The 22,555-nt window shown below is 39.7% G+C and overlaps 2 protein-coding genes across 4 annotated transcripts in view; one reads left to right on the top strand and one right to left on the bottom strand.

Moving 5' to 3' along the window:
• The window catches only part of LOC143025362 (FAST kinase domain-containing protein 1, mitochondrial-like), a 41,477-nt gene extending 29,882 nt beyond the window's left edge, over positions 1-11,595 (top strand). Inside the window, exons 8-9 of the mRNA XM_076184904.1 lie at positions 4,761-4,881; positions 11,318-11,595. Coding sequence (XP_076041019.1) covers positions 4,761-4,881; positions 11,318-11,540 — 344 coding nt within the window. The 3' untranslated portion in view covers positions 11,541-11,595. The remainder of the gene's footprint in view (positions 1-4,760; positions 4,882-11,317) is intronic.
• Positions 11,596-20,060: 8,465 nt separating this feature from the next.
• The window catches only part of LOC143025361 (uncharacterized), a 131,917-nt gene continuing 129,422 nt past the window's right edge, over positions 20,061-22,555 (bottom strand). For all 3 annotated transcript variants that reach the window (XM_076184901.1, XM_076184902.1, XM_076184903.1), the window contains one exon: positions 20,061-20,320. In XM_076184901.1, coding sequence (XP_076041016.1) covers positions 20,165-20,320 — 156 coding nt within the window. In that variant the 3' untranslated portion in view covers positions 20,061-20,164. The remainder of the gene's footprint in view (positions 20,321-22,555) is intronic.

Raw genomic sequence — 22,555 nt, 5'->3', positions numbered from 1 at the left:
GCATCATCCATATGCAACCATTCTCCATTCACCCCTATCTTCTGTCCTCTCCCATCCTTCCTCAACAGACATTCCCCTCTTTCCCAATGCCCCTTTTACCCCATCCATCCATCTCATCCTAGGTCACTCCTTCTTGTTCACTTCTTCTACCTCTGCCTTTCACACCTCTTACTAGTCATTCTTCACTCATTCTTTCCATGTGTCCAGACTATCCCAATACTCTTTCATCAACCCTGTCTACAAAGATTACAAAGGATTACAAAGGCAGAGCATGACGACAGGAGACTTTTTGATCCATAACTAGGTCGGATGCAAAAAAATATATATAATAATGAAAGAAAAAAATAAATAGAATAAAATAAATAAAATAGAATAAAAATTATAATGATATAGATAATAATACATAAGATAAATAAGTGCATAGTTATAGTTAGATAATAAACAAACAGGTAAATAGTAAATAATAATTAATTTACAGATAAATGATAATAAATGGAAATCAAGCAAATGATAAACAGACAAATAATAACAAACAAATAAACAAATAATATAAAATAAACTCCCTTTCCACCCCTGTTCTCCTCACCTCATTTCTCACTCTATCTAGTCTAGTAATCCCTATCATACTTGTCAGGCATTTCATCTCAAACACATTAAAACTCCTTCTCTCTTCCTCTCTTATGTTCCATGTTTCTGCCCTGTACAGTACTGTTGGCATAATCACTCCCTCCTGATTGGTAGAAAGATGAGAGTAGTGCTCAGAGAAAAATATTCAGGTTGGAAAGAGGTGATCAGTGGAGTACCCCAAGGATCTGTATTGGCTCCAATAATGTTTGCTATTTATGTGAATGACATGGATGATGATGTGAAATGTTACATGAGCTTTGCAGATGACACCAAACTGTTAGACAAAATAAAAACTGAAAAGGATTGTAAATCACTGCAGGAAGACCTGAATAAGGTATGGAACTGGAGTCAGAAATGGGAAGTGGACTTCAATATTAACAAGTGTAGCATAATGGAGTTTGGAAAAAGCAAAAATAGAATATCAGGACAATATAAAATTGAAACCAAGGAGGTAAAGAAGGAGAGATCCGAAAAAGATTTGGGTGTAATTATCTCAAACAACTTGTCCTATGATAAACAGATAAACAAAATTGTTGGAGAATCCTACAACTTGCTAAGATCAATAAAAATGGCATTTACATATTTGGACGAAGAAATATTAAAAAAATATTGGTCACACTGATAAGGCCTAGACTAGAATATGCGGCGACATTGTGGTCACCCAGTACCAAAAAGAATATAAAGAAAATAGAAAGAATCCAGAGAGCAGCCACAAAAATGGCACCTGCACTGGCAAGCTTGTCATATGAGGAGAGATTGGCTAAACTGGAGTTACCGACTCTGGAGCAAAGAAGAGAAAGAGGTGACCTACTGACCATCTACAGAATCATGAAGGGCACAGAAATACTCAATAGAGAGGACTTGTTAAACTGGGACAAGAGAAGCACAAGAGGACATGGGAAGAAAATAAAAAAAACAGCTACAGAAGAGATCTGAAGAAAAACAGTTTTCTGCATAGAGTGGTGGACACTTGGAACAAACTGGACAATGAAATAATGTGCACAAAAACCATTCATGAGTTTAAGAGCAAACTAGAAACTGTGAGATACAAAGGTGGGACACCACAAGCATAGCTCCCCTTCCTGCAAATTACAACTAGGTAATCTAGGTAAAATACGATCTCCTCGTAGCATCCATTCCCAAATGTCTATTTCTCATTCCCTTTTTTTTAATCCCCCAAGGCATTTATTTGCTGCTCTCTATCTACATTCTACCTCCACCCCCACTCCTCCTTTTCCTGCCACATTTGCACCCAAGTATCTAAATCTATCCACTTACTCCAGTCTCTCTCCCTTAATATTCAATTCCAGTCTGCTGCCACTTTCTCCCCTTGTATATCTCATCACCTTACTTTTATCCACATTCATCTTCAACTTCCTTCTTTTGGACACCCTCCCAAACTCTGTCACTAACTTCCTCAATCCCTCCTCTGATCCTGCTACAAGCGCAGTGTCATCAGCAAACAACAATTGACTTATCTCCCACTTTTCTCCATTTTCTTTAACCATCTCCAATCCCTGACCCACTACCCTTGCATTCACCTCTCGCACCACCCCATCCATGTATAAATTGAACAGCCAAGGTGACATAACACATCCCTGACGAAGTCCCACCTTTACCTCAAACCACTCACTCTCTTCATTTCTAATCCTAACACAAGCTCTACTACTCTCGTAAAAACTCTTGACTGCTCTTAACAGCTTTCCTCCTATCCCATATATCTGCAATACCTCCCACAGTGCCTTCCTGTCTACCCTGTCATAAGCTTTTTCCAGATCCATAAAAGCCCAAAATACAACCTTACCTTTTCCTATAGCTTTCTCACATATCTGTCTTACCACAAAAATCTGATCTACATAACCCCTACCTGTCCTAAACCCACACTGTTCCTCACCAATTACTCCCTCTGTTCCTCTCCTAATCCTCTCAATCAAGACCTTCCCATAAGCCTTCCCAGCTACACTTCACAAACTGATCCCTCTGAAACTACTACACTCACACTTGTCCCCTTTTCCCTTGTAAAGTGGAACTATACAGGCACTCCTCCAGTCCTCCAGCACTCTACCCTCTCTCCAGCAAACATTAAATAACCTCACCAGCCAGTCCACCATCACTGTACCTCCTTTTTTCAGACATTCTGCATGGCATCCATCCAACCCAGGTGCCTTACCTGCTCTCATCATCTTAACAGCTGCCTTCACTTCATCTTTCCTTATTTCTCCTCCATTTTTCTCACTCATCACAGTCATTTTCTTAATGCTTCCCACTACAACTACCTTTCCCTCCCCATCCTTCACATTTAGCAACTCCCTAAAATACTCTGCCCACCTTCCTCTCACTGCCTTCTCTTCCATTATCATCTCTCCATCTGCACCTTTTACCTTTTCTTTTCTACTTGATTTGCCTCCTCTTCCTCTCTTAATTTCTTTTCGAAACTTTTTTTTTATTACATTAAAAAATTTCTGTCATACTCTTACCCCATCTCACATCTGCTCTCCTCTTTGCCTCTTTTACCTTTTGCTTTAATTCTCTTCTCTTTTCTTTGTACCTCTCATATGATTCCGTCATCCCAATTTGTAACCAATCTGTGGAAACCTGCTTCATCTCTTCTAAACCCTTCTTTGCTTCCTCATCCCACCACTCACTATCCTTCCATCTATTCCTCCTCTCCTCCTTGTTCCACACACTATCTTTGCACACCTTATGACTCCTTCCTTGAACCATCCCTATTCCTCCTCCACTCCTAGTTCTACTCTATCCTTCACTCCCTCCCACCCCTCTCTCAGCTTCTTCTTATACTCCTTCTTCTTTTCTTTCTCATTTAAGCAGTTCACTCTAAGTACCTCCCTACCTTCTGCCCTTTTCCTCTTTCTCCACCTATCTTCCACTCTGAACTTACCTTCCACCAAAAAATGATCTGATATTCCCCCACTCTCTCCCCTTAGAACATGTACATCCTTAACTCTTCCTACTATACTACTGGTTACCACTATATAGTCCATTAGTGCTCTATCTACCACCCTTCCATCCACCACCCTCTCCCATGTGTACTTATGCTTGACTTTCTTCCTAAACACTGTATTTGCTATCATCAACTCTCTTTCGAGACATGTCTCCACCATCAACTCTCCACTACGTTTTTTTCCTGGAACTCCATACTTCCCAATCACTCCGTCTATTGGTTCATTTCCTACCCTAGCATTAAGGTCTCCCAATACAACTACATTGACATTTCTCCCTAATCCCTCTATGCACTTATTTAAATCCATCCAAAAAGCCTCCCTTTCCTCTACACTCTTCTCAATACCAGGCTCATATGCACTTACAAAAACCCACATCTCCCTTCTCGGCTTCACCTTCATCCACATTATCCTTGAAGAAACCTCCTTCCACTCCACTACACGCTTACATATCTCTTCATTTACTAGTATAGCCACCCCTTCTCTCCCTTGTCCTCTCTTCACTCCTGAGAACCTCCCAGCTACACTCCCAAACTCACACTCACCCTTCCCTTTTAGCTTAGTTTCACTCAGTGCCAACACATCCATCTTTCTTCTCACAAACATACTGCCTATCTCTTCCTGCTACATGTGACCATAAATACTTTAAAATATCCCCCTCCTCTGGCCATTCTACCCTCACCCCTTATATATCTCATTATATATACTTTGAATTTATTCCTCTCACATAACCTCATGAGCTCAGTCACCAGCTGCCTTTGACCTTTCTCTGACCCTGCCACAAGCAGTGTCATCTGCAAATAATACCTGGCTCACCTCCCACTTCCCTCCACTCTTGCTATCCATCTCCAACCCCCTGCCCATCACCCTTGCATTTACTTCCCATATCACTCCATCCATGCATACATTGAACAGTCATGGGGACATAACACAACACTTGTGCTCCCCACCTTTATCTCAAACCACTCACTCTCACCATTCCCATCCCAAACACAAACTTTAATGCTCATGTAAATGCTTTTGACTACCATTATAGCTTTCCTTCTCTCCTATGTATCTGCAGTAATTCCAACAATGCCTTCCTATTGACCCTGTCATAAGCTTTCTCTAGATCCATAAAAGACCCCAAAAAACATTCCTACCTTTTAATTCATGAGTGTTGATATTTTTCAGACTTTGAGTTCATGTTGGACAGTCGTGATAAGTTTATTTTGGTGAAGGACTTTTCAAATCATACTCAGAAGAAAGGTAGCATCAAGAGTGTGAGGCTCAGCAGTACACCAGGTTTTAGAAGGTTTGTTTTGATTCTATTAATTTCTTTAGCCTCAATACCACAGGGTTTTGTCACCAGCCTTGTGTAATGTCTTCCATAGTAAATTAAATTTTTGTTTTGTTCTGGCTGTTGCCAGGTTATTTTATTTCTGTGTAATATCCTGGGTAATGAAGAGGTTATAGTCTATTTCGATTTACCCCTTTTGTAGAGTGGGCACATTTTCTTTTATTCTGGCTGCTGCTCTGCATTACCACCATGGTAGTTAAAGGGTTTAGTATCCAAAAGGGGAACCAATGATGGGTACCTGCATGTAATGGTCCTTCAAGATGGACAGTGAAACTGCCCATTTACAAACCCTATCAACCCTCTCACCCCCATCAGGAGGTGCAGCCCTCAGGGGCTGACACTCAGTCTCCAGACTAGATATCAAAATCGCTTTCTTTCAAATTCAGCTGTATTTTTCACATCTTTTCACACATGAAGAGCTGACAGTCAGCAAGTTCTTTCCTTTTTCTATCAGTTTCAGATGGTAACATAAATGTTGCAAGATGATTGAAGGCAAGAGTCAATCCTTTAGATGTTTAGTGTGCACACGTGCACACGCATTCATGTGGTGTGAGATAGAACTCTGACGTCCTCAGACAACTCAAGGGACCCTCCATTGTGCTCTGATCTGACCCCCAAGGGTCTCTCCATTGTCATCAGACCTGACCGTGGCCAGAGGAACCAGGCACTTTGGATCACACCCAAACACCTGGCAAAACAATAGAGACATCTCTGTCCAACATTGCCAACCTCCAAATCAACATATGTCAACACTTTTTCCTTTATCAGCATACAGCCAACACATATTTCTTTTATGCTCTCTCTCTTATGTAAATATTCCATACATGGATACTGAGTGTCCACTCAGTCCATGCATTGTACATTGTAGATATAGGAGAAAATAATGTATTATTGTTTAGATTAGTAGGAACAACCAACTTGTACCTTGTAAATAGAATTTGGCAACCCCCCTGAGTTCTGCTCGGAGGTTGCTCCATGATTTAGAGGAGAGAAGATGGAGACATTAAAGCAAACAGACTTTCACCTTGTTTGCCTCACTAAATCTTCAATGTAGATTTCAAACTACAAATCTACATTCTAGAATATAGATTTGTAGTTTGAAATCTACATTGAAGGTTTGGTGAGGCAAATGAGGTGAAAGTCCACTCATTAAAGGCTCCGTTTTTTCTCCTCTACAGTTATGGAACAACATCCAAGCAGAACTCAGGGGGTTTCCAAATTCTATTTACAAGGTACAAGTTGGTTGTTGCCACTTAACTAAATAATACATTATTTTCTTGTATATCTACAATGTACAATGCATGAACTGAGTGGACATTCAGTATCCATGCATGGAATATTTACATAAGATAGAAAACATAAAAGAAATGTGTCGGCTGTATGCTGACAAAGAAATAAAATGCTGACATGTGTTGATCTGGAGGTTGGCAATGTTGGAGGGAGACATCTCTATTGTTTTGCCAGGTGTCTGGGTATGGTCCGAGCACCTGGCTCCTCTGGCCATGGTTAGGTCAGATGACAATGGAGGGTCCCTTGGGAGTCAGATCTAAGCATAATGGAGGGTCCCTTGAGTTGTCTGAGGATGTCATTGTTCTATCTCACACCACATGTGTGCACACTAGACATCTAAAGGATTGACTCTTGCCTTCAATCATCTTGCAATGTAAGGAAGTCCCACACCAATACAACACAGAACATAAGAATGAAAGAGACTGCAAGATACCATAAGGCTAACACTAGGTCATGTCAGTTACCTCCTATCATCTCCCATCCATAAAGCTATCTAACCTTTTCTAAACTGGTAGTTTCAATACTCTCTACATTGTTACTAAGTCTATTCCATTCATTGACCATTCTATTGGTAAACCAGTTCTTGCCTATTTTCTTCTTAAATCTAAATTTGTCCAATATAAATACATTACTGTGAATCTTACCCTGTTGTCTTAATATGATGACCTTGTTTGCATCCCCCTTATTAAAGCCCTTGATCCACTTGAACACCTCTGAGTCTTTCCAGAGAGTGTAAATTAAGGTGCATAAGCCTGTCTTCATAAGGTGAATTTCTGAGTGTATAGTTGGTTTAAGGAAGAATGTCAATGTTGTGGTATTGGGAGATCTTAATGCTAGAGTAGGGAATGAACCAATAGACAGAGTGGTTGGGAAGTGTGGAGTTCCAGGAAAAAAATTGTAGTGGAGAGTTGATGGTGATGTGTCTAGAAAGAGAGCTGATGATAGCAAATACAGTGTTTAGGAAGAAAGTCAAGCATAAGTACACATGGGAGAGGGTGGTGGATGGAAGGGTGGTAGATAGGGCATTAATGGACTACTGTATAGTGGTGAACATGAGAAGAGTAGGAAGAGTTTTGGATGTACATGTTCTAAGGGGAGAGAGTGGGGGAATATCAGATCATTTTTTGGTGGAAGGTAAGTTGAGAGTGGAGGATAGATGGAGAAAGAGGAAAAGGACAGAAGGTAGGGAGGTGTTTATAGTAAACTGCTTAAATGAGAAAGAAAAGGAGAAGGAGTACAAAAAGAAACTGAGAGAGGAGTCAGAGGGATTGAAGGATAGAGTAGAACTTGGAGTGGAGGAGGAATAGGGATGGTTCAAGGAGGGAGTCACAAGGTGTGCAAAGATGGTGTGTGGAACAAGGAGGAGAGAAGGAAATAGAAGGAAGGGTAGTGAGTGGTGGGATGAGGAAGCAATGAAGGTTGTAGAAGAGAAGAAGTGAGGATTCACAGATTGGTTACAAAATAGGATGAGAGAATCATATTAGAGGTACAAAGAAAAGAGAAGTAAAGCATAAGATAAAGGAGGCAAAGAGGGGAGCAGATGTGAAATGGAGTAAGAGTATGACAAAATATTTAAAGTAATAAAAAAATGTTTTGGAAGGAAATTAAGAGAAGATGAGGCAAATCAAGTAGAGAAGAAAAGGTAAAAGGTGCAGATGGAGAGATGATAATGGAAGAGATGTAAGAGGAAGATGGGCAGATTATTTTAGGGAGTTGCTAAATGTGAAGGAGGATAGGGAGGGAAAGGTAGTTGCAGTGGGAAGTGCTAAGAAAATGACAGTGATGAATGAGGAAAATGGAGGAGAAATAAGGAAAGATGAGGTGAAAGCAGTTATTAAAATGGTGAGAGCAGGTAAGGCGCCTGGGTTGGATGGGTGTCATACAGAGTGTCTAATTAAGGGAGATTCAGTGATGGTGGACTGGCTGATGAGGTTGTTTGATATATGTCTAAAAGAGGGTAGAGTACCAGAGGACATGGAGGAGTGCCTGTATAGTTCCACTTTATAAGGGAAAAGGGGACAAGTGTGAATGTAGTAGTTTTAGAGGGATCAGTTTGTTAAGTGTATCTGGGAAGGCGTATGAGAGTGTTTTGATTAAGAGGATTAGGAGAGGAACAGAGGGAGTAATTGGTGAGGAATAGTGTGGGTTTAGGACAGGTAGGGGTTGCGTGGATCAGATTTTTGTGGTGAGACAGATATGTGAGAAAACTGAAAGAAAAGGTAAGGATGTTTTTTGGGCCTTTATGGATTTGGAAAAGACTTATGACAGGGTAGACAGGAAGGTGATGTGGGAAGTATTGCAGATATATGGGATAGGAGGAAAGCTGTTAAAAGCAGTCAAGAGTTTTTATGAGAGTAGTAGAGCCTGTGTCAGAAATAGAAATAGAGTGGTTTGAGGTAAATATAGGACTTCACCAGGGGTGTGTTATGTCGCCTTGACTTTTCAATTTATACATCCATAGGGTGGTGTGAGAGGTAAATGCAAGGGTAATGGGCTGGGGATTGGAGATGGTTAAAGAAAATGGAGAAAAATGGGAAATATGCTAGTTGTTGTTTACCTAGTTGTATCTTACAGGAAGGGGGAGCTATGCTCGTGGTGTCAAGCCTCTGTATCTCGTAGTGTCTAAATTGTTCTTAAATTCATGTATGGTTTTTGCACACACTCATTTTGTCCAGTTTGTTCCATACATCCACCACTCTATGAGGAAAGCTGTTCTTTTTCAGGTCTCTTTTATAACTGTCCTTTTTGAGCTTCCATGTCCCCTTGTATTCCTCATATCCCAGTTTAGTGAGTCTTCTCTATCAAGGACTTCCATAACTCTCATGATTCAATAGATGGTCAACAAGTCTCCTCTTTCTCTTCTTTGTTCCAGAGTTGGTAACTCCAGTTTTGACAGTCTTTGTATGACAGTTCTGAAAGTGTGGGGGCCATCTTCATAGTTGCTCTTTGGATTCTTTCAATTTTCCTTATATTCTTTTTGGTACTGGGTGACCATAGTGTTGCTGCATACTCCAGTCTTGGTCTTATCAGTGTGACTAGTATTTTCTTCACCATTTCTTCGTCCAAGTAAGTAAATGCCACTTTTATTGATCTCAGCAAGTTGTAGGTTTCTCCAACAATTTTGTTTATCTGTTTATCAGGGGACATGTCCTTTGTGATGATTATTCCCAGGTCTTTTTCAAATCCCACTTTCTTTACTTCCTTTTCACCAATTTTATATTATCCTGATATCCTATTTTTACTTTTTCCAAATTCCGCTATACTACATTTCTTAATGTTGATATCCACTTCCCACTTCTGACTCCATTCCCAAAGTTTGTTCAGATCTCTCTGCAGTGACTCATAGTCTATTTCACTTTTCTCAACAACTTTGTGTCATCAGTAAAGAGGCTCATGTAACTGTCCACATCCTCATCCATGTCATTCACATAAATAGCAAATATTATTGGAGCCAGTACTAATCCCTGTGAAACTCCTTTAATCGCCTCTTCCCAAGTAGAACCTTTATCTCTGAGCACTACTCTCATTTTTCTTCCATGCAAGAAATCCTCCATCCATTCCAGTAGTTTACCTTGTACTCCATTTATGGTTTTCAGTTTTCCTAATAGTTTTCTATGTGGCACTTTATCAAAAGTTTTTTGTAGATCTAGGAAAGCACAATCAGCCCATCCATCCCTTTCCTGTATTATATCTAATAGTCTTGAGTAAAAACAGATCATATTTATGGCACATGAACTTCCCTGTCTGAATCCAGACTGTCTCAGATTTAGTATGTTGTTCTTCTCCTGATGTTTTGTCCATCTATTTGTGATAACTTTTTCACAAATTTTTGCTATGGTAAATGTAAGGGCAACAGGTCTGTAATTTGTTGGGTCTTCCTTGTTTCCTCCTTTATATATTGGTATGATGTTGGCCTTTTTCCAGTCTTCTGGTATTTTTCCTTCCTTAAGTGAACATCTTATATATTTTGCTTAGCAATTCTTCTTTACACTCCTTTCGTATTCAGTTTGCAATTCCATCTGGGCCATGCATTTTCTGACATCAAGGCTTGTTATATGGTCCATTATATGAGCTTTTGTTGCTATTATTTTTCCCATGGAGGGATCTCAGTTCTCACCCTTCCTCCCAGAGCCATACTTTTTCTCTAGTGAAAACCGACTTGAAATGTTTGCTTATGACCTCAGCCATTTCTATATCTTCTGTGTATTCCATGTTTCCTTGGTGTAGTTTTTCTATTGTTTGCTTATTTTTTAATTTGCCACCCACGTATCTATAGAATAGTTTTGGTTGATATATATTTTTAATATGTTTTTTTCCTAATTTCTTTTTTATTGCATCAGACAGCTAATGTGCACATGAATATTTGACTCATATTGAAGAGGTTAAGTATGGGGTGATGACCTGAATGCAAGAGTGCCTGTGCAATTCATGTTTGTCTTGGGAGTGATTTCTGTGATGGGTTGATTTCTGAAGGAGTTTAGTGAATTATAGAATTTGGTGGTCTTTTAAAGGGGCATTGGAAAAGAGGGGGTTGTCTATTGAGGAAGGAAGGGAGAAGACAGAAGATAGGGGTGAGTGGAGAATGGTTGTGTATAGATGATGCTGTGATGCATGGAAGGGAGTGGGTGGGGGATGGGGTGAGGGAGTAAGTTTGAGTGGTATTTTGACACAGCCCAAAGATATTTTTCCCTGTCTTCTCTTTTTTTGCATGAGGGGACGGAGAGGGAGGGTCACCGATTAAAGAAGCAGCCTTGCTGTGGATGTGCTGTATCTTGGTGCATTGTTTCTGACCCAGGGCAGTGGGTGAGATGCAGGGATGACCTATCATGCATGAGGAACCAAGAAAAGAGTGAAGGAGGGGTGGTAAATGGGAGTAGAGTATGTGGGGATGAAATGGGTGGGAGTGGATTTATGCCTTTTGACTTTGGCTACCTCCCTTGTAATGGGAAAAAAGCCCTTGGTATATGTATGTATTTATGTAAAAGAATCTTGCCTTGTACCTTTGGGGATACCTCCTGCCATTGTCATGATGTTGCCACTTAAAGGCACCTCTTGTTGACACCAGTCATAAGAAATTTGATAACACTTCTTTTTATTACAGATTTGCTGTTCTTTTAAGGGATGAGAGTAGCTACTGTATTAACAAACGGCAACTCATGGGGTGCCACCAACTTGAAAGACGGCATTTAGAAATATTAGGATACAGTGTAATTGAAATACCACATTTTAAATGGTATTCTATGGCTAATGCAAATTTTCAAGATAAACTGTCATATCTCAGGAATGCTATCTTTATCAATGGTAAAATTACTACTTGTACATAAAATATGTTGTAAATTGCATAAATGTTTTGTACAGTCAAAATAAATATTAACTTTGTATGAAGTGTTGAGTCTTGCCTGTCCTATGATTTATTGGTAATATGGAACATTATGAAGAGAATATCTTGTAAGTCATAAGGAAACAACCAAAGACCTCTCTTCAGACCTTTATATGATAACATTCTCTGTACAACAGCCCCTAACCATGAATTCCCTGCATGTAGTAAGAGATGACTCAAATAGTGCTACAAATTGACTTCAGAAAAAATTCAAGGAGGAATTGATAAGTTTTCCAGGATCTTATGCAAAACCTGTAATCCTGAGGAAACCAGTTAAAGCCAGGTACAGGCCCTTTTGAAGAAGAAGGGTTCTTGGAGCACTTTGAGGGAAATACATTGATGATCTCTCTTTTGGCAGTGTAGACCTGGAGTCTTCTATGATTTCTTTTCACTGTTGGTCCACTACTTACAGATGTACTCTGTTGGTTCCATCATGAGGGAAATGTTGTGCTAGGCTGGCCAGCTACAAAAGGATCCTTTCTCTCTTCTACAGCCTTCTTTGCTTCATCATCCCAACACTCAGCACCCTTCTCTCTATTTCCTCCCATCCTCCTTGTTCCACACACCATCTTTGCAGACCTTGTGACTCCCTTCTTGAACCATCCCCATTCCTCCTCCACTCTTAGTTCTACTCTATCCTCCACTCCCAATCCTCTCTCAGCTTCTTCTTGTACTCCTCCTTTAAGCAGTTTGCTTTAAGCACCTCCTTACCGTCTGTCCTTTTTCTCTTTCTCCATCTATTCTCAACTCTCAACTTACCTTCCACCATAAATGATCTGATATTCCCCCACTCTCTCCCTTTAGAACATATACATCCAAAAGTCTTCCTACTCTTCTGGTTACCACTATGTGGTCTATTAATGCCCTATCTACTACCCTTCCATCCACCACCCTCTCCCACATATACTTATGCTTGAATTTCTTCCTAAACTCTATGCTATCACCAGCTCTCTTTCTAGACATATCTCCACCATCAACTCTCCACTACAATTTTTTCCTGGAACATACTTCCCAACCAATCCATCTATTGGTTCACTTCCCACCCTAGCATTAAGGTCTCCCAATACCACTACATTGACATTTCTCCCTAAACCCTCTATGCACTCATTTAAATCTATCCAAAAGCCTCCCTTTCCTTTACACTCTTCTCACTACCAAGCCCATATGCACTTACAAAAACCCACATCTCCCTTTCCAGTTTCACCCTCATCCACATTAACCTTGAAAAAACCTCTTTCCACTCCACCACATGTTTACCTATCTCTTCCCTTTCACTTTCATATATACCACATCCACACACATTAAAAGACCCAAACTTTAGTGGTCTGATTGGAATACTCCTCCCATACCCTCTTATACCTTTGCTTTTTTTAGGAATGTCCCCTTTGGGGATACAGAGAGTAGAATGCCTAGTCCCATCCCTGTCCCATTTTTGTCACCTTATATGACTCAAGTGGGGACACTTGGTGGCAGTATTCTTCTCCCACCACACATGGTTTGGTGAAAAAATTAAACTTTCAGAGAAGTGGTACAGGACAATATTAAGAGTGGGGGACAGCATAATGGAGGGACAGTCGCAGTATAATAAAATATCATCCTTTCTCTATGAATTGAGATTTTCTCTATCACAGACAAAATAATGTGTGCCTCTGGTCCATAGGGACACCCCATATACAGGATGTTTGGGATAAATTTGACACTTTCAGAAAGGAAAGAAAAACATCATATCTTGGCCAAAAATTTATGTATTCTCAAAACTCAAAGTGCATCTCTTAGAATATCTTTTGCCAAATACAGCTCACTCAAAGAAGCCACCTTGAGCCTCCACCACAGCCTTCAGGTGGGACCTGAACCTACAACACACAGCCTTCTCAGTGTCCTTTGAGAGATGCCTAAACACCAGTTTGATCCTGACAATCAGCTCATCCTTGTTGTTGCAGGCAGTATGATTGATGTCTTTTTCAACTGCACCCCACACATAATAGTCCATGGGGTTGCAATCAGGTGAGTTGGGGGGCCAGATGTTGGGACTGGTGAAGTCATAGAAGTTCTCAGATAACCACTTCTGGGTTTTCCAAGAGGTGTGATATGGAGCTGAGTCCTGCTGCCATACATATGGTCTTCCTGTAGCCACCCTCTCCACCCAGCACTTGACAACAGTGGACAGCAACTCAATACAGCCATCTGAAGTGAGTCCCTCTTCAAAGATGTGGGGCAGCATGATGTGGCCTTTGCTGTAATCATGCCAAAAGACCATCACAGTTTGAGGGAACTTGATCTTTATGAAGGAGGGGACTTCATGCGGACTGTAGGCTAGCCACCTGTTGTTCTGTGCATTGTGCAACTGCTCTTTGCAGAAGTTCTTCTCATCTGAGAAGAAACAGAGCATCCCCGGCTCAACTGGGTGTTTGACCTTGTTGAGGAGTTTCTTGGCTTTCGTAAGACAGCTCTTTTGGGGCTTGGCAGTGAGTAGTTGGCCTTTGCGCCTCTTGTATGAGGAGTAGCAAAGATCCTCATTCAGCGCTTTCTTCATTGCTGCCACTCCGATGCCCATCTCTCTTGCCAAGGTCTGCAGTGCCTTGCCTGGATCTTGCCACACCTTTTTTTGCAGCTCTTAGACAAATTTCATTGTGTGGACAGAGTCAGAATGCCTACTATGATCCTTCCTGCTAGCCACTGCTTCCATATCTCTGTCATAATTCTCCAGCTCACATCTCATAGCCTTCATGGCATTCAGGTTAACACTGAGCTGTAGCTAAAATTTCCAAATTTTTTAATCCGACACGAATCCTCATGATGCAGGTTACTCTCTTCCAATATTCCAGTGCTTTCCAGTTGTCCATGCTCTCTAGCTCTCACACCCACCAATAGTACACAGAATCAGCTATCTGTTGCACTTTACCCCTATTGAATCCTTCTAATGGTTCTGAAATGACAGATAAAAAAATTATAAAATTTATCCTGAACACCCTGTAGACCCTAAAGTATCAACTGCATGCTACTGAACAGCTTTTAACCCCACAATAACATGCAGGCAATATGCCAGACAGTGATAGTGTGCATAATATTCAATCCAGTAGTTCAAAGAACTGCTTGTGTTTGCTGCTGATTTTAGTATGTTTATTTTCTTGCGACACTGCTTCTGACCCAGGGCGGTGGGCAGGGTGCAGGGATGACCCGTCATCCAGGAGGTGCTCAGATGAGAGGAAGGGTGGGAGGGGTGTGGAGTGTATTTAGGGATGAAATGGGTGGGAGTGTTTTTATGCCTTTCCCTTTTTGGCTACCTCCCTTGGAAGGGGGAAAAAAGCCTTGGTATATGTATGTATTTTCTTGTTTTCATGGTCAGGGCTTTGATGTGTATTTACCTAGCTTTATTTTACGGGAAGGGGAGCTATGCTCATGGTGTCCCGTCTTCATATCTCATTTTATCTAAACTATTTTTAAATTCATGTATTGTTTTTGCACACACCACTTTCTCATTTAACTTGTTCCAACTGTCTAGTACTCTGTGATGAAAGCTGTTCTTTTTCAGATCTCTTCTATAGCTGTCTTTCTTTATTTTCTTTCCATGTCCTCTTGTATTTCTATCATCCCATTTTATCAGATTCTCTCTATCAATAATTTCTATGCCTTTCATGATTCTGTAAATAGCTATCAAATCTCCTCTCTCTCTTCTTTGCTCTAGTGTCTGTAGTTCAAGTTTTGCTAGTCTCTCTTCATATGATAGTTTTGAGAGTGTTGGTGCCAATTTTGTAATTGCTTTTTGTATTCTTTCAAGTTTTTTTATACATTTTTTTGTACTTGGTGACCATATCGTTGCTGCATATTCCAATCTTGGTCTTATCAGAGTGATTAGTATTTTCTTCACCATTTCTTCATCCAGGTATGTAAATGCCACTTTGATTGTTCTTATTAAGTTATAAGTTTCTCCAAAAATCTTATTTATATGTTTCTCAGGTGACATATTATTCATAACAATGACTCCCAGGTCCTTCTCATTTTCTACTTTTTTTATTCCTTCTTCTCCCAATTTATATGATCCTGTTATTCTGTTTTTGCTTTTTCCAAATTCCATTATACTACACTTTTTAGTGTTGAACTCCATCTCCCACTTCCTACTCCATTCCCATACTTTATTTAGATCACTTTGTAGTGACTTACAATCTTCTTCTGTGTTCACTTTTTTTAATAGTTTTGCATCATCTGCAAAGAAGCTCATATAACTTTCAATTTCTTCATCCATATCATTAATATATATAGCAAACATTATTGGTGGTCTGAAAGTCAATGCGATTATTGAAGGTAAGGCCTAGGATTTTTAGCTTCTTTTCCAATGGAAAGGTTTGTCCATTCAGTTCTCATATTGAATGGTTCCTTGATTCATAGTTGCCTGGAGAGAGTAATATTACTGGTGATTTCTGAAGGGAAGCCTTCATTTTCTATTTCCAAGCCACTGTTCTAATTTGTCCAAGTGAGCTTGGGTGGTCTTGGCAACTATTTTGTAGTTACTATGTTATGCTATTGTCAAGTCATTTTAGTAGGTGAACACATACCAATAACACGGCATAAGAAAGTACAGTCTTTAGGGGTTGGTAATTCCTTTAATGGACATAAACATTCAGAATCTGATTAGAGAGAGCCATGGGTTATTGTGTAATCAAGAAAATCTATTGATTTTGAAGAAATGACAGATTTACTCTCATTGAAGGTAAGGTTGTGGAACCGGGCAGCCTCTGGAAACTACACCAAGTTCTCATCATGCTCCAACTGGGTCTTTCCTGTCATGACAATATTGTCCACATAAGCTTTAAGTTCCATGCTAACTATATTGCTTGATGATGTTGACAATAGTCCTTTGGAAGCAAGCAACATCATTCGTAACCCCGAATGGCACTCTGCAGAACTGATATAGCTTGCCATTTTTCAAAAGCAGTTATGGCTTGTCCTCTTCCCATATAGATATCTGGTGATAAGCACTTTTCAGGTCCAGTAAACTATAGCACTTGTAATGAGACAGTTCCATGACAAGGTCGTCTATCTTGGAAGAGGGTACGTATCCAAATGAGTGAATCTATTAATGGTCTGTCCATAGTCAACAACCAATCTCTTTCGGTGGCACTCATTTGACACAACAAGAACTTGTGCCCTCCATGGAGATGTGCTCTCCTCAATAACACCATCATGTAAATTTCAGACCTTATGAACTTCTTATCATCATCCCCAAACCTCTGAGATTTTGTTGCAAGACTTGGAAAGAGACGAGGTGTATCCACCAAAGCAGACAGTACACTGCGAGTGGCAGGGTTGGAGATATTTAGATCTTTCTTGGATCCACCAAAGTCCATAGTAACACTAGAGTGCCGACTCATGAAGTCTTGACCAAGAATGACTTCACAAGTCTGGGAGCACAGAAAGCCTTGTATTGTAGTAGCAATCACCCTTCAAATTGATGTCAACCATGTAGCATCCCTTCACAGGAGACATGAGTGATGGAGAGGCCATTGATATGTTTCCAGTCAATGGAACAACCTTCAACTTGTATTTCTTGGCATAGTTATGTGAGATGAAAGATTCAGAGCTCCCTGTGTTGATAAGAGTGGTTGCTTCATTGTTACCAACCAAAACATACACAGTAGCCCACAGTAGTAGTCCTGGGGAAGAAGCAGAGATGACAGCCAGTGTAGAAGACTGAGTGGATGCAGAAGTAGAAAATGTAGTAGACCAACACACCTTAGCAAAGTGTCCCTGCTTATTACACTTATGACAAGTGACATTTTTTGTAGGGCACTGTCCATGATTGTGACGGGGGCCACCACAGAAATAGCATCAGGACTTTGAATTGGCAGCAGCACAGGTCCTTTCAGCAGAATAAGCAGTTTTAGATATTGCAGCAGTACAGGTCCCATCATCGGTGCGAGCAGGTTCGGATGTCGCAGCAGCTCTTACACTACAGTATAACGAGAATAAGACTCTGAAGTCTTCTGAGCAACACCGAGTGCCCCTGCTTGATCAACAGCCATACTTAGGTCCAAAGTTTTGTTTTCAAGCAATCGTTGCCTGATTGTATGAGAGAGCAAGCCATTGATGAAAGAATCCCGTATGTAGTCATCCCAATTCTGTGAAGCAGTAGCAGCCTTAAAGTTACAATCCTTGCTGAGCTACTGAAGCTCTTGTAGATATTCATCTATTGTCTCCCCTTCATGCTGCCTATACAAGTATCCAATAAATGTCTCATGAACACTTCGTTTTTGGGCTTGACATAGAGGTCTTTGAAAAGATCTATAGCTGAATCATAGGTAGTACACTCTGCAATGTAACCATATACAGTTGGAGAGACAAAATTGATCAATATATAGCTTGTTAGGATCAAGGCTTGCTATGATCCCAGGAATGCATATAAAGTACAATTCCAGTGATTCCATTTTCATGCAGCAGTAGGCCAATTGGGAGATACATCCAGGCATTCAGGTCTCAGGAATTTATCCATCTTCAGATCAGATACAGTTTGTTAGTTGAATAAATTATGGTATTCATAAAGAAGAGTTGAAACCTTTCTCTAGGCTTTATTCAACTAACAAAACATCAATACAGTCTGAAACCAAACAGAAACAATATAAGTAAACATACCCATTCTAATCGGGCTAACATGCACAATTATTTGTAAGTAGACAAAATAATGTAGTGTAACCCATCAGGCAATTATGCATACAAAGTTACATGAAGCTTTGATCACTACAGTCATATTTATGTTTACTGCTACCATGACTATTCTTTCTGTTGGTGCTTTCTTGTTAAATCTCTCCAGCACTTGATGTGTGATGTTTGTGAGAAGTTTAGTGGTGTAGTGTCTCTCCTTGAATTAGTTGGTTTGGGGAGGTTGGCAGGTTAGTTGTTTCTTGCTCCAGTCTTTCTGTCAACTTGGGTATGGTAGATAGTCATGAGATTGGTCTGTAGGATGCTGGACTTTCTGGTGGTTTGTTTGGTTTCAATATGGAGATTATATATGCTCTTATACAGATTGTCAGAATTAGTTGTACAGCCAGAAGTGGTTGAAGGTATCAGTCAAGGCCTTTATTGGATCTGGGCCTAGGTGTGTTAGATATTCAATACCTTATCTGGGTCTTCTACAAGGGAATTTTTCAATTGCTTTAATGCCCCTTTACACACTTTTGTTGATGTTAGGAATGGTATCTATGTCTAGTTTAATGTTCTGTATCTCAAGTTATTTTCCTACTTTGTGGAGTTCTGGGTTTGAAACTTGTTTTAAAGAAGTGTACTTGACTTTGAATGAATGTTCTTTGTTCTTTTCTTCATTGAGTGACCCTCTGTGGGTAATTATTTACATATTTTGGAGAGGGTTGGAGATGGAGAGAATGAAAGGAAATGGAAGGTGAGCCAGATGTTGTTTGCTGATGGCAGTGCACTTGGGGTTGGCTCAAAGTAGTGTCTAAGGCAATTAGAGATAGTTTGGGAAAGCATGTGATAGGAGGAAGTTGAAAGTAAATGCCCATAAAATTAAGGTGATGAGATGTAAAAGGGGTGAGGGTAGCAGTGAGCTGAAGGTAAGTCTGCAAAGGAGAGAGGTTAGAAGCAGATAGTTTTAAATATTCAGGGTCACATATAGCAGGGAATGGAAGAGTGGGGGTATAGGCAAACTGTAGAATGAGGGAAGCAAGAAAATGTCTTGGGAAATTCAAGTGTCATGAGAAATAAGTATCTAGGGATAGATGTAAAGAGAAGACTATGAAGGGGTGATTGTGTCTATGATGCTGCTTGGAATTTATGGGAGCCAGAAAGGAAAAATTTAAGTGTGTTTCAGAAGTATGGTGGGCATTACATGAATGGATAATGAAAAATGAGGAAGTGAGGAGGAGAGCAGGGGGTGGAAAGGGAGCTGACAGATAGGGCAGATAAAAGAATACTGGGATGGTTTGGACACATGGAAAGAATGAGTGAGGTAAGACTAGCAAAAAGAGTGAGAAAGGTAGAGGTGGATGAAGTGAACTTGAGGGGAAGACCAGGAACAAGATAGGTGTGAATGGAGAATGGTATAAATTGATGCAACCTGAAAGGATTTCTCCTCAGCTTTCCTATTTTTGCATAAGGGGATCAGGAGGGGGTGATCACAGTATGAATGAGCCATCTGGCCCTGTTTTGGATGTGCTGTGTCATGCTGTATTGCTTCTGACCCAGGCGGTGGACAGAGGATCAGGATGACCCTTCATCCATAAGGAGATAAGATAAAAGGGAAACAAATGGATGGGATGGGTGGTGTTGGATGCATGCCTTGGCTGACTACTTCCTTATAAGGGGGATGAAGCCTCTTGGTATATAGATAGATAATTATTATTATTTTTTTTTTTTTTTGGGGGGGGAGGCTTTTTTCATCCCTTGTAATATGGAGACAGTAAAAGTATTGCCTCTTCTGTATGGGAGAAATCAAGTAGGTCAAGAAAAGCACATATAAAGTATAGCTTTATACGAGTAATACAAACAACATAATAAAGATTTATAATTAATGATAAAAAACAATCCTTGTAAGAATTGGCACTCAAATATTTCATGTAATTATGAGACCTGCTTCTTCTTTAACTTTTTGCCTTTCCTCTTTTTCAACTTTGCACGTTTTTCTTGTTTCTCTTCCACCTCTTCATCTTCTTCTTCCTCCTCCTCATCATCAACTTCATCATCATCATCCTTACCAATGTCATCTTCTCCAAGAGACTGGAAGACAAAATTAATAATTGATACATGGATAATACATTTAAAATTGGTTAATATAATTTGCAAATCACCACATCTAAAGAAAGATATTAGTATAATATAGAGAATACAAAGGGCAGCAATCAAGATAATCCTAACTCTAAATGAGAAGACATATGAGGAAAGATTGAAACAAATTAGAACTTCTCACATTGGAAGAGCAAAGAGAAAGATGTAACATGATGATGATATTTATAAAAGACCAGAGGAAAGTAAAAGAAAAAGAATGTAAATGATTTGCTGGTATGGAATGAAAAATCAACAGGAGGTTAGAGTAAAAATTTGATATAGTAAATTTATTTGAAAGACATTAGGAAATATAGTTTTCAATATAACAGTATATACAGTAGAACCTCAGTTCTCAACCAACTCAATCTGTTCTAAAACAAACTGTTCTAGAACTGATTTAGTCAAAAACTGAAACAAGATTACTGATCTGCTGGATACAGCTTTATCAAGGTGATTTTTTCCACAAAACTTTGAATTTTGCTTCATTTTCCATATTTTTCCATTTGGGCTGGTCAAAAAGCAATATCTTGGTTGAATATCACAGCAAAAAATTCTCAAAATTTTTTGTTGAGAATTTATTTGTTCAGTTTGTGAGATGTTTCAAAACTGTGGTTCTACTTCACTCTTGGAAACAGCCTATACCATAAACATTTAAGGTAAAGTTTATTGAGTGGGAGCAAAAAGAAGGGATCTCATAAATATTACTTCAACCCCATTTACTAGGTAAACATAGGGTATTATTCCCTCTCTCTTTGCTCCTTCATTTCTGATTTTCTTACCCATTATTGTACACTTTGAAGGGAAGACACATGAGAGAACAGTAGTAAAGAATAAGATGTCAAAATGGAGAGCAGTAATGAATGGAGTTCTATAAGGCTCATTGCTTACATACGATAAGAATGAAGGAGACTGCAAGAGACCATAAGGCCTACAGTAGGCAGCTCAGTATCCATCACCACTTGTCTTCCCCATCCATAAAGTTGTATAATCATTTCTTAAAACAACTGATAGTTTCAGCACTTACTACATGGTTACTAAGTCTATTCCATTCGTCGACCACCCTATAAGTAAACCAGTTCTTGCCTATTTCCTTCTTAAATCTAAATTTGTCCAGTTTAAAACCATTACTGTGAGTCCTGCCCTGTTGTTTTAATATGATGACCTTGTTTGCATCACCCTTGTTAGAGCCTTTGATCCACTTGAACACTCTGTGTCTTTCTAGAGAGTGTAAGTTAAGGTGCCTAAGCCTCTCTTCGTAAGGCACATTTCTGAGTCCATGTATCATTTTGGTCATTCTTCTCTGTACTGATTCTAGTGAATAGATATCTATTCTGTAGGACGGAGACCAAAACTGTACCACATAGTCAAGGACGGGTCTAACTATCGCTAGATAGTTTGATAATTACCTCTACACTTCTATTCGTTACCGTCCTAGCAATGAAACCTAATGGTCTGTTAGCTTTATTCCTGGTGCTAATGCACTGTTTCCTGGTTTTAAGGTCCGGACTCACTAGAACTCCCAAGTCTCTTTCGCACTCAGTTTTCTCTAAAAGCCTGTTATCTAAGTTGTATCTATTTTTGGGGTTGTGTAGCCCTACATTTAACACGCTACCCTTAGAGATATTGAAGCTCATTTGTCATTTCACCGACCATGTGAAGAATTTCTTAAGATCATCCTGCAGAATCTCCTGACCTAATTTGGCGTCCTATTTTAGTGTCGTCCACAAACTTACTAACATCACTATTTATCCCATCGTCTAAGTCGTTTATGTACATAATGAACAACAAGGGACCCAAAACCATGCCCTGGGGGACCCCACTAGTAACATTGCCCCACCTAGATTTAACTTATTTTATGGTGACCCGATGTTTTCTGTTACTAATCCAAGCTCTAATCCATTCTAACACTTTTCCTCCAATCCCATGGGCTTTGATTTTATTTACTAGTTTCTGTTGTGGCACCATGTCTAACTCTTTGTTAAAGTCAAGGTAAATAACATCATAATTACCACTGTTATCTGACGCCTTATATACTTTAGTGTAAAAGGATAGAAGATTAGTCACACATGACTTACCCTTGGAGAAACCATAATGTTTCTTGTCTATGTCAATGACATGATGGAAGGTAAAACAAGCTATTCCAATACATTTGCAGATGATGCAAAAATCATGAGAAGAGTAAAAAAA

Source organism: Oratosquilla oratoria, chromosome 5 (genome assembly GCF_046742065.1).
Source record: "Oratosquilla oratoria isolate Oo_2021 chromosome 5, ASM4674206v1, whole genome shotgun sequence".
Taxonomy (NCBI): Eukaryota; Metazoa; Arthropoda; class Malacostraca; order Stomatopoda; family Squillidae; genus Oratosquilla; species Oratosquilla oratoria.
This window is presented reverse-complemented; position numbering and strand designations above follow the sequence as displayed.